Source organism: Aulostomus chinensis, chromosome 22, assembly GCF_037954235.1.
Source record: "Aulostomus chinensis isolate RoL2024-O1b breed Wild chromosome 22, RoL_Achi_v1.0, whole genome shotgun sequence".
Lineage (NCBI taxonomy): Eukaryota > Metazoa > Chordata > Actinopteri > Syngnathiformes > Aulostomidae > Aulostomus > Aulostomus chinensis.
The window spans coordinates 20,844,037-20,857,062 of NC_141341.1; the positions used below are offsets into that span (position 1 = coordinate 20,844,037).

At 46.8% G+C, this 13,026-nt stretch overlaps 1 protein-coding gene across 3 annotated transcripts in view; it reads right to left on the reverse strand.

The window, feature by feature from the left end:
• LOC147241129 (triple functional domain protein) overlaps positions 1-13,026 on the reverse strand; it is a 76,065-nt gene that overhangs the window by 34,949 nt on the left and 28,090 nt on the right. Inside the window, exons 1-4 of one of the 3 annotated variants that reach the window (XM_086194167.1) lie at positions 9,935-10,348; positions 6,028-6,102; positions 3,316-3,430; positions 1,813-2,005 (exon numbers count right to left, since the gene is read on the reverse strand). In XM_086194167.1, the coding sequence (XP_086050293.1) occupies positions 1,813-2,005; positions 3,316-3,430; positions 6,028-6,102; positions 9,935-10,094 (543 nt within the window). In that variant the 5' untranslated portion in view covers positions 10,095-10,348. Of the gene's footprint in view, positions 1-1,812; positions 2,006-3,315; positions 3,431-6,027; positions 6,103-9,934; positions 10,352-13,026 lie in introns of those variants that run through there. The other 2 variants (XM_086194169.1, XM_086194168.1) reach the window with 2 other exon arrangements.

The following is a 13,026-nucleotide window of genomic DNA, read 5'->3' on the forward strand; positions in this document are numbered from 1 at the left end:
ATTTGAAGCAAACAAGGACGCTGTTTTACAGCTGACGTGGTCGACGTCGGCTCATCCCTGTTTAGGCTCTACTGTTCTCACAACACCCCATGAAAGGACTTCTTTAATTATCAGCATTTGATCTTTTGGCCTGCCAACATTTGGGAATTCTACAAGTGCCGCATGATTAAAACCTCATGGGGATGTCCCCACATACAGGAACAGAATGCGCAGTGACGGGCGATGAGGTTCATGCCAACTCTTTGGGAGGTCACTTTATGTGCATCGTTTCTGGAGCCCTTCTCTCCTCTCTGCGGGCTACGGAGCGGCCGACGACCACGGGACGGCTGCCACTTAGCTTAGCTGCAACAAATGCTAGCATTCGGGTGCAGTAGCTGACGTTTTTAAAGCAATCAAACGCAAGGGAAGCGCAATGTCCCATTCTTGGCTGATATTCAACATGCTGATATTTAAAAACAGATACGGCTGACAGTCAATGTGATCTCAAGAAAAACAAATTCATATGATGAGACGATACTGACACTGATCGCTACGAAAATGCATTTAAATCTGAGCCAAGGTTTTGTTTGTCAATGCCTGACAGGAAAAACCAGAACTACCATGCAGACCTTTACATGGAACGATGGCGCACTGTCGCTCCAGCCTGGTCTGTTGAGATATCACCGCAGCACCACAATACTTGATTAAAATGGTATGACACACATTCGGCACTCCTGCCAGGCCGTGTTCTAATCCTTCTGTTGTACAGCAACAGAATCACGTGTGAACAGCTCAAGGTGAAAACGTTCTCTTCCTTCTTCCTTTTGGAACAGTCAAAGGTCAGGCAGCAGGAACACACGGAGAAATAGACCGTATTGATGGCAGCGCAGCTTCTGCCTACTTTCAGCCTGCTCTGTGACATCGGGCTATTTCACCGATCACATCATCAATAGGGTGTCATCTGACGACAATGGGGCTAGGGTGTGTGTGGGCATGTCCACAATAATGGATTTAAACACACACACACACACACACACACACACACACACACACACACACACACACACACACACACACACACACACAAGGTTGTAAAGGCAAAAATCATCCACTGAGGATGCTCGGTTCCAGCGGCTGGGTGAGATTATATTAAAGGTTGTTTGAGAAATATGTTCAAAGATTTCAAAACAGCAGAATTTTATTGGGATGGAACTTCTTAATTTCCTGGCCAAGATGCATCACAGTAAACAAGTTTCCTTCCATAGTTCAAAGTTAATCATATTCCTTTAACAAGCTTTGAATCTGTTGGCAGGCAGAAAATGGATACGTGTATAATTTAGACTCCATTTTCTGTCCGTGCAATAGTCCAAGCGTGAAGCTAACTCACTAAATTAGCGGTCAAAATGTGCCGCGGCGCTCAGCGATGGCGTCCCAAACACTCAGTGCTGTTTTTGGGTTGAATGTGCTGAGACTTTCTACTGCCAAACAGGCTGGTGATGTGCACGTCCACAGCAGCGGGGAGCAGCAATAATGACATGTGCTGACAACCAGCAGCTCAGGGGGGGATATAGCAGCTGTTATCACAACTCAGCTGACAGCAAATTATCCACTGTTATATAAAAATATAAAATAGCACTTTTCTGGAAAGAACCGCTCGTAAACACACAACGTTAAAACTATATCACAGCCTGATCGCTCCTTCTGTGAGCGTCACATATTAAATATTAACCAAAAAAGCTGTTACTGTGACATGTAACCCGCAGCTTCGACGAACAGAAACAGCTTCCATGATTGTCTGGCTCATTATTCTTTTAAAACCAGAGAGGATCTTACCTCAAACTCAAACTTGGAGCTGCCGAAGTTTGTCCTCTGCTTCTGCCAGAAGTTGTCTGGTTTGATGATGAGTGCGACGTGGATGCAGGAGGGAAACGACTCCTGCAGGATCTTCAGGAGAGGCTTGATGCTGTCCCACTTGGAGCCGCGCATATCAACGATGACTGTGAAGCCATGTTTACATACCTCCTCGCTGGGATGGAGGGAGGTCAGCAGGCGTGGGAGGTATTACAGAGAGGAGAGGAGAGGAGAGGAGAGGAGAGAGGAGGGGCAGATTTGAGAGAGAGCATAATCCAGCCGGGGAAGAGACAGATGACAGGCGCGGGGAAGGATGAGAGTGGATAGAGGAAAAGAAGGGGTATGGATATGAGAAGGAGAAAAAATGGGAGCATAAACCACTGAGATGGCGCATTTTCTATATCGTGAGACGCCTACGCAGCAAACAAAGCTCCCACACACCTACGCAGACACACACCCCCACCTGCAGCCAATGAGCCCCAGATCAGTGCAGGAGCATAAAAACACGCATCAGCACATTTGTGCGTCGCTTCTCTCCCCGATCCTACAGACGACATCATTATCCTCTTTTCCTTCAAATCTGACGTGTAAAACCATCTCTCATCCTGTTTGGCATCGTTTTACTTCTCTTGTTCATAAACTGCTCTGATCGCTTGCATTTATAAAACATTCTCCGTTTGGCTCTTCATTTGTCACAGCCACGACAAACATGATTTTAATATTCCTCCAACATCAGCTTTTCCAGACCTTTCTCTCTCTCTCTCTCTCTCTCTCTCTCTGACAGCCTGTCAGTAGCGAGCCAGCATGCAGATGTTGTCTTTCCTAAAATAGAACACCTTTGGTCACCAAAAACGACACAGCCGCCACATATGAGGATATGCATAATGCGATGTCCGTGGTTCTGAGTGTCTGAGGGACATACAGAAAGAGACAGATTTACATTGAATTCTCTCCCATTTTGCATATTAATGTGGTGATGGAGATGAGTGGACAGAGAGGAGGCAGGGATGGCGATGGATGGAAGGAGGAGATGAGCGCCGGATCGGAGAGATGGAGATGTAAACAGAGAGCTGGAGACGTGTTTTACCTGCGAGGGGAGAAGCTACTCGTCCACACTAACTGCTGCTGCTGCACTGCCTCAGCTACTGCGACACTTTGTTTTGCTTTCACACACACATTCTCGCTCGCCTGCTCACACATGCGCTCTCCGTCTCTGTCAGTTTAATCCCCCCCCCCCCCCACAACTGCTGTCTCCCTGTGGATTCCTCCTTCCTTTCCTTTCTTGTTGGCTGTTATTCATCCCTCTGTCAGGGAAGGATTTTCCCTCTCTGTATCTCACACTCTCTCCAGCTAACCGAAACATTTCTCTCCATCTTCGCTCTGGTTTGAGGAATCGCTTTTCCTTCTGAAGAAGAAACCGACCCCCCCCCCCCCCCCCCACACACACACACACACACAGTGCAGCATATGTAAAGAATGTGTAACCTGGGGATGCTGGCGAGGTAGGCAATCAGTCTCCTCAGGTCATCTGATCGTATTCTATCGTGGTTGCTGCGTGATGGGAACGTTAACACCGGGCCACCACGTCTGTCTCTGCCCCCTGAGGCACAAAACACACACACACACACACACACACACACACACACACACACACACACACACACACACACACACACACACACACACACACACACACACACACACAGAGCGGGAGTGAGTTACAGTCACGACAGAAAAAATGCACAAATCTATGACAACCTGAATAAAAGTTTATGTTGTGTGGAAAAGTTTTTCCCAACTCGCCTTTTCTTTTTTCATGAAGAACATTCTGACATGTCGCAGAAGGAAAAGCGCGTGGGAACATAATTAAATGAAGTTTAGCTGAGGATTTATCTGCTTCAGCTTCTCTGCGTCTGGCGTCGTGCCGTTTGGCCCGTGGTCACCCTGTCAACGTCTTCCTTGGGCTCTTGAGCAGAATGAAGCCGCCAGTGATATCAGCCGCACTGCTCTGGTGCTAGGCTAACATGTCTGCTGCTCAGCTCATTGCACCGTAGTCATATTTGTTCACACAATAAATGAGAGGAGATTAAAGAGGACATCAGGCCCGTCATGAATACAGAAGGACACTGGCCACGTTTACATGGACGGCGATAAGTCAACAGTTGGCCCATCCTACGATAGACAACACTTCCATCCGTGTTTTACGTGAGAGTCTTGTTAAATATTCCATTCTCCTTCCTGCTTACGTATTCCAGAGCAGTCTGAGGAATGACTGAAGATGCCCGCCCACGTTACATCGGCGTGTGTTTTTTTTTTCTCTGTAATTTGGAGTGATGATTGTTTTCATGGGGTCAATCCCAAATTACTGCGCTCCATGTAAACGTCGCCATATTTAGGAAAGCTGCCACGGGAGCAAACACGTCACACGCAATCAGGGCCTCACTGCTTGTTCTGGACTCCATGTTTGTTTCATTTTGACACTCTGAAAAGGAGCATGTCTGCGTACAATAATCTTAATGTTTGGATCCAGTACGATGTCCATTTTGTCCCCCCCCCAAAAAAGGAACAAAGACTTGCAACGAAGCGCAGTTAAAACTGACAGTTGCAACCGCAGATGAGGAAGAATCTGTAATGTTTGAATGTGTTTCTCAGTATGAACAAATGTTAATATCGTATACGTTGCCTTTTTAAAAAAAAAAAAGAAGAATCATCTGTGTCAGCCCCACTGGTTGAAAAATGTTGGCGTGAGAGAACAAAAATTCCACATTATTCATTCAACCATTCAATTAAGAGTGATGATGCATCTGGCGATGGGTGACCTCCCTCTCCCTCCGTCCACATCCATGTGGATAAGGGTGGACGCAACATTAGGAACCATGTAGACTGCACTCAAACCATGGATGCTAAATACCTGGGAACATGTGTTGTATAATAAACCTGAGCAATATAGGACAGCGTTTTTGTATTTCTCCGACTGACAGCATGAAACCAACCGTCGGAGCACCATGTTGTCAGTGTTTCAAGTAGCTGGGTAACGTTTGCAGTCATGAATTTCTGCCACTATCATAATCATATTCCTGCGCGCTTGCAGAAGCAGAGAGCTGCTCCACTCACGTGGGCACTTGTAAACACAGGCTGACTGTGCTCAGCCCACAAATGAGTGAGTTCAGTTGGGTTGCTGCTGCACGCCTGCAGGCCCCCCCGGGCTGCTCAGAGGAGAAAATCAAACGCTCACGTGGCAAACACAGAAACATGAGTGAAGGCGGACGTGGCCGATTTATTAAGGGATGGATTCGGGGTAATAGGCTTAGAGCTCATTTACCCTGCTTTTCACCAGCAGTCCCTCTACTACCCCCCCCCCCCCCCCCACATCAAAGCCAATTACTCAGCCAGCAACTTCTATGGGATGCAGTAGCTGGCAGTAAGTCATCTCTATGGCAACGCTGCCCTGCCTCTCCTTCTCTCGATTTCTATGTGTTTTTCTGAGTCATCGTCATCATCATCGCAATTCTGTCTGTGACCTTCCTCACAAACACACAAGGGGACCAAAGAGGAGTGTGCAATTAACACACACACACACACACACACACACACACACACACACACACACACACACACACACACACTTCACTTTGTTACTGCTTTTGGCTGTTGGCTGTGTGTAGAAGGGTTTTCCATTTGCATACTCATAGACACTGAATGATGATGTACACATAATCCTGCTGGATGTTCCTGACATTCCATATCTCCAGCTCTGACTTGTGAGTGTGAGTGTGAGTCTCTGTGTGTGTGTCAGACATGTTTGAGCTGCTGGGGGGGGGGGCAAAGATACAGGCATCTTCATCTCTTTAGTTGTAGTCCTGCTGACGATGGCTAAACAATGAGTGTCTGTGTTGTGTTTAGTCTCTGCCTGCGTGGATGTGTGTCATGGGGGGTCAAGGGTTAAGTGTCTGAGCGTCATTCTCACCCCCTTGAGTTTTTACAGGCAGAGTTCAGGGCTCATTATTATGTTCACACAGTGTGACTGTGTGAGCTTGAGGGAGAGACAGAGGACAGCAAGAGCAGAGACGCAGCACAGCTCAAGAACTGGATGTTGTTTTCTGCCATGATTAGCCAGCGAAGGTTACGAGATTTGGAGGACCACACACACACACACACACACACACGCACACACGCACACACACACGCGCGCTTTACCTGACAAAAAGGCGACTTTCTCTCTCAGGATGGGAAGCACCTCCATCGCTCTCATCTCCTCATTTCTCCTGAAACCTGGATAGAAAGACAAAAAAGAGGAGAAAATGACACAATGAGGTCTGGCTGGGACACTGATGGTTCTTTTCTCCTGGTTCTTTTCCAGTTGATTGACTGCGACTTTTTTCTTGAAGGCAGATTATTTAGGGCAGGGGGATTTTTTTTTTTTAATCTGGATGGAGATCTGCAGCTTTTGAACGCAGGGAATTAAGTCCTCATCTCAGACTGCTTGCATCATGAGGGAAAAAAGGTCACTGACACGTGCATCAGGGCTGGATGTTGGCGTGGACCTCATATGAAGTATACATGCCGTAAATATATATACATGTCATGATATACTGCAATACAAAATAGTACATAATGCAATACTCTCTTAGCAAATACAACTTCGTGTGTCACACCTGGGTGATCAAATATTATGTATGTCATATCAAATGACTTGAAATATTCACAAACTGAGTCAAAACTAGCTGCTGGAACAGAGGTGGTCACAATGTGCCGTGATGTAATATCAATACTAGCAGCTCAAAAAAGAGAGTATCATTAATTCAAACAAACATGCAAAGAGGAAGCACGGGGTCATGTGACCAGCGGAGGTGAGACTAGGGGGTAAAATGTCACTGCTGCAGCTCTTCCTGAAGGAGAACTGAACAGAATCAACTTCAGTTCGCAATTTAGGGCAGAGAAACGACCCCCGAGTCCACAGATTAGGGTTGAGAGGAGAAAATGGCCTGAGAGGTGAAGACGCACAATGAAGACCTCAACTACCCCATGGTGAGTTTTCTTGGGCATCAACTAACTGCATGGTTTCTATTTAAGAATTCAGACATCTCAGCTTTCAATATTTCCCTGCACCTTCTGTACAAACCGCAGTTAGATTTTTCTCAAAGGCAATTTTAGAGAAGAAGCTGCCAGTTTCGAAAAAAAAGCTATACTCCCTCCAACTGTTTGCCTTCACTTAGACTGATATGCGAAATTTTCCTCCTAACAAACGTCTGCTTGCAGTTGCTTGTATTCTCTGGTGAATCGTGTACAAGGAGCTTTCACATCATCTTTCTGAGGAATCCCACTCCTCTGGCACGGGAGGAGGGACGAATATTACGTACCAGTTTGTGTGCAATAAATGGAAGCTGAAGTGAGCAGTTAAGCATGAGGGCTGACGCAACCCCCCACAGCAATAACCTGAACAATAGACTGTCACTCCAAAACCATCACCCAGGCTCCCATGGGTGTGACTGCACTGAAGATCCCCGACGCGCTGATAATGTTCTGTCACAAGTGAGCGAGGGGCTGTCGAGACATACTCGACAAGCGAAGCGCACACACACAATCGCACACATCCCTGATGGGGGGAACATAAAACTTGGACAGAATGGGCCCAGATTTTGTCCTTCAGCCAGGGCAGGGAGGCCTGGATTGTTCGACGAATGACCCAGACAAGTCATATTACGCAAGTCTGTCTGTCTGTCTCCTGTTTTTCATCCTCATCTTTTGTGTCAGATAGACACCTGCCAGGTTGTTTATCCACAAGCTCACAAAAACTTCCTGTTACGAGCACGTTTCACACAAATGAGACTGAAGACACACACTGATGCTGAGTATTAGACAATGAGGAGCCTTCAAAGGGGAGGAGCAACACCTCAGTCAGCTGTTTACAATTGTAACGATGCAAAGCCACACACCCAGACACACGCGCCTCAGGCGTTTGTGGTGAATTACACTCCAATCACTGCTCTCAGCATGTCGTCACAATGAGGTCTACAATGCTACTGATATGCTAATTCGTTCCTCTACCACAGGAGATGGATGAGAATCAGAACTTGTCTCCATTTTCGTTCCTCCTCTCATTTTTCTCCTGCCCTCCCTCAGGGCGCCACAATAACAACTGAGTATGATCAACTACATTTCCCACTGCGCTGCTGGAGGGAGGGAGCTTGTAGTTCTGACTGGATGATGCATGGGAGGATGCTGGTGTGCAGGGGGAAGTTGCTCCGTCTCTATTTCTGGGAGCCACAGATGGGCCAGAGAGAGCAGGGGTGATGGTTACAAGAGTGATTTTCTTGACTATGGATGGGCGAATCCATCCTTAGTTATGCTTCATCATTTAGAGCCAAAAAAAAGGGGGGGGGGGCAACAATGGCAGTTTTCATGACAAAATGAAACATGTGCATCACATCAACCACACCCACGAGCCAAGCACTGTATTCATTTGCCCACAGTTTTACTGCAGCGTTTACCATCACAGGTTTCTTGAGGTCATGTCGCCTCGCCTCACACATTGGGGCATCTTTAGGACCCTTGTCTTAATAGCAGTGGCGTGATTTATTCATTCACACCGAGTCTGCAATGGAGTGGAGTGGAGCTTTATTTGAGCATCATACAACATAGTTTAACTCTCCGAATTTGATCTGCTGGTCTGACACCATCTTGAACGTCTGAAGGGGCCCACGATTACAAGAAAGATTCACATTCAGAGCCAAGTACATTACGAAAGGTGCAGGTCTCTGGTCTGCATGTGCTATCATGCAGGGAGTACTACGCACATGCAGTACTATTGGCTGTTGTAAAATGCCAATCAGTATCCATGACAAGCTCCGCCCTCATATCATGCTTAGAAAAGCCCTCCCTGCACGCATGTATGTGCCAATGATGAGCTCAGGCAAGAGAAGGTTCGCTGTTGTTCAGCCTTTAGCTGCGTGAAAGTTGCTCACGGCTGGATCAGTAATAGAAGCAGCATTCGAGTGGAGGGTGGCTGGTGAAGTCTGCGCACTGACGGATGAGGCAGCGGAGTGATTCATCCTGTCATGACAGACGATCTTTGATGTTGCTCAACTGTGCTGTCTGATTGGCTGACTGCCACCGAACCCCATGATAATCAAAGGTCAATGAAAAACCAAATCTTGACATCGAGACAAGCACAAACACACAATGTGAGCGTGTGTGTGTGTGTGAGAGCGTGTGTGTGTGTGACAGCGTGCGTGTGTGTGTGAGAGCGTGCGTGTGTGTGTGAGAGCGTGTGTGTGTAAATCGTGCATGCAATGAGTGTTTTATATGACTTGCAGCTATTGTGGTGCTGTACAATAATTTAGTGGGTTAGTGACCAGACACATGTCCTCTCAGAAGCCCCAACACACACTTTTAACCGACATTTTCTGCTCTTTTGCAGCTTAACTCCTACTGGGTTTGTGTTCCAGTTTACTCCAAGATAGAAATATCCCCGCTGTGTCACAACTCAATATCTTGTTGAATGTACAAAGCCCATGATAGTCCAGCACTGTAGACATCATCTACCTGTTGGGTTCACTTTATTTTGCAGAGTGACGAATAGCAAGGATAGCTTGTGATCTAACTCAGTCACTCAAAGACCTCTCTGTAACCACACCATGATGGCGGTGTGTCTGGAATGTTGGCCAGACAATGATCGGAGCCCAGAAGTTTAGAGTATCGCTGAAGTTTATTTTCTGACTTCCTCTCTTACCAAACACAAAAGGTGTGACACATCGCTTCCCTGTGCTCTGCAGTGCTCTGGGACTAGAGAAAGTGGCACAGCAGCTAAATATAGAGTAGCCTGGTCACACCCACACCCACACTCGCACACAACATGCACACACTGGAGAAAGTCTTTTTTTCTCAGTCAAAAGTGGGAAAAAAACAGGTTATCCTCATGTTATTGGGCAGGGAGAAAAATAAGGAGCGAATGAGAACGAGGGAGAGATGGTGGGAAACGAGAGGTGAAGAGACAGAAATGGTAATGATAGATGAGCCAGTCATTTTCACACACATTCATTCATGGTAGATCTCTACCTAACCACCCACAACCCCCCCCCCCCCCCCCGACGCAGTGCTGTACCTGTCAACTGGATGTGGGTGGAGTCTTTCTGAGCACATTGCCACTTGTGACTGGCTGCCCAGCAAGCCATGCTCGATAATTCTTCCTTAAAATGTAAAAAATCCATAAATTGCTGGTTCTTGTTGTTTGCTGATGGGGAGACGCGGTCCACTGTCACCATCAGCTAATGACAGACTGGTGGGACGATGTGCTGAGGAGCACTGTGGGCAGAGTCGCAGCAGCTGCTGCTAATCCCAGGATTCCTGAGTGGAGATATTCCAATCCAGCAGACAACCAAAACCACCCATTTTTGGTGCCGTCAACACATCCGTATGGAAAAGCAGGAGCAAACATTTCCAAGCACTTTCAAACCCACTAGTGTGCTGAGTGGATGCACGCTATCAGTGTGTATCTCATGTGGCATTAGGTGAGTAGCTAATCTGCCCGTCTATGAGAAAGGCAGGTTCCTGGAGGTAATCCCTATTGTGAAGGAGGCACTGTAATCGTAACATGCCTGCACTGCATTTATACACCCGGAGAAGCGGCTTAGCATGAGCAGGGAGACAGGGGACGGAGATGGACGGGGGATACCTGTCCACTGGATGGAGGGCTTGGGGAGAAAATCCAGCACACCTCAGCGTTTCACTCCCTGCTGTCACTCTCTGTGTCCAACAGCCACGGCTGCATTACACAGCTTACACCTCGGCACGTCTCCATGCGTCTCTGCAGCCACTCTCACAGGATGCATGACTGGATCTGACCTATGACCTCATTACCTATGCAGGGTCCTACAACGGAGGACCCGATCAGCTCACTGTCTCAAGGTTACAACTTGATTAGCTCGTTATCCTCAGTGGCTTGGAGTTAATAATCTAATCTAGAGGTCAACATGAGTCTTTTGACTAGAGGTGGGCTACACAGATTTGTTACACAACTGGAACGAATATTTCATGGTATTTTTGCAGTAAGAATATAAATGCGGATATGATATAATTAACTCTTAATCCTGACCATTATCAGGTATGCAATCATACCAATTATACTGGCAAAATATTAAATTCCAGCGAAAATCCAAAACGAATACTTGCAGGTTTCATTCATGTAATAGCACAATAAACATGAGGACATTGTAGGATTTTGAGGTTGACTAAATTAATTCAAACCTTAATTTGTCTCTGCAGTAGTGAGAAGAGAGATAAAAGGAGGCAGAATGCAGAGCAGGAAACACAGAGGATGCAATAAAACAGACGACACAACACTCACAACGGTGCCTGAGTAGAGTTTAGATCCTGAAGCACTGGTGCGCAAGCCCTAATTAAAGCTGTGGACAGTGATGAGTGGGCGTCAAGGTGTGTGGCTGCTCCAGCAAGCGAGAGGGAGGCGACTACAATCACATACATACAATAACAACTGTTCTACAGGGAATATGGCTGCCTTGCCGAGGTGACACCATTCGGCATCTCTGGCCAAATTTTGACCTGGTCGACCCATTATGAGGAGAATATTAAAGTAAAAAATAAACAAAAAACAAACCCCAAACCTAAAAAAACACGTGTCAGCGGGTGTTGCTCTGACGAAGCCGTCCTCAAATTTAACGTTCTAATCTTCTTCTCCGGCCTCCAAGTTTTGCATATTCCTGATGACATGATTGATGTTTCATTGGCTCTCCAATAAAGTCAGAGTTAGGAACACCTGTGCTGAGCAGACGGTCGCTGGTCGTGACTTGACTTTATTTTCACACTTCATTTTCACCTGTGTAGACATCAATTTCAAACCCAAAAATAAGGGAACAGCCCAAGCAGGTAAATACTGCTCACCAAGGAACTTTCTGTTTCAGGTTCAAAGGGATTGTTTTTGACTCAAGTCGCTGGTGCACGAGATGAAAAGGAGAAAACTATGATCGCCCTGGAACACAAGAATATAACATGTCATCACAATACTTATTTAATTTGAAATACATGAAATGCTGGCCTTAACTGAGAAGGTCATTATTACCTTGCTGATGATGTTTTAATTCAGTAATTTAGGAAATCCGCTTCCACTGCCAAACTCTACATTCTCGAGGGATTCAATCCCCAAAATGTGACAGGAATTGTTTTCCAGGACGTGTGTATGCTCGTCTGTTCGATAAAACCCAGCACTAACGGGACTGATCTTTGCTAGCCAGCAGTTGGTCTCTGATGAGGAGTTGTGTATGAAGTGGGTGGTGGTGAACCGCTGATACGGCTACACCCCTCAGTGAGAGAGGGCAGCAGATGAGAGCCACATGCCAGAAATGACCGTCATCCTTCGCCGTACGGAAACTACCACAACACAGGCAGTGATCATTCCAGGTCAGGACTGGGTGTGTGTGTGTGTGTGTGTGTGTGTGTGTGTGTGTGTGTGTGTGTGTGTGTGTGTGTGTGTGTGTGCGTGTGTGAGCATAACACACTTAGCACACACCTTGGAAGCTAGAGAATCGTAGAGGCCACTGAGAGGTCAAGTGGGCATTAGGAGGGGCTGATATTACAAAGCAGTTCACTCAGCAACCGAACTGCAAGACACAGCAACAAACACCCCCGGCCAGTCCTTCTGTGGGTACAAAAAGCTAAACAGAGAGAGAATGTAACGGCTGCTGAGACCAGGACAGATGGGATGGGTGGTACGGTCAGCAGAGGGAGGGGAATAGTTGCCCACATACCAAAAAATGAGCACACGCACACATTTTTACACACAGCGGCTCCCAGATCTGATTTGAGAGCAGTTCCAAACAGCCGTAATCTCGTAATGGCCCCCCAGCAGCTGACTTGGATGAAAACGTTCACAGCCAGCTGTTACAGGTCGACAGAAACCAATACCGTGCACATGTGCGCGTGCGTCCCCAACATAGCTGCAAACTTCCAGCATGCCAGAAATTCCTTGTTGAGGGATGTGTGGGAATAGCAGGAATTCCTTGAGGGCGAGGGAGTGGACAGGAACAGGGTGCCTGTGACCTGGAACCCTGACCTACTTCCTGAAAAACACGATCCACAAAAGTGAGGAGTGGTGATGATGGATATGATGCAGAACGACATGAAGGACTCCTTATTTATCCATCCTAGGGGGAACTCTTGAACAGAATTCCTTTCATTTAC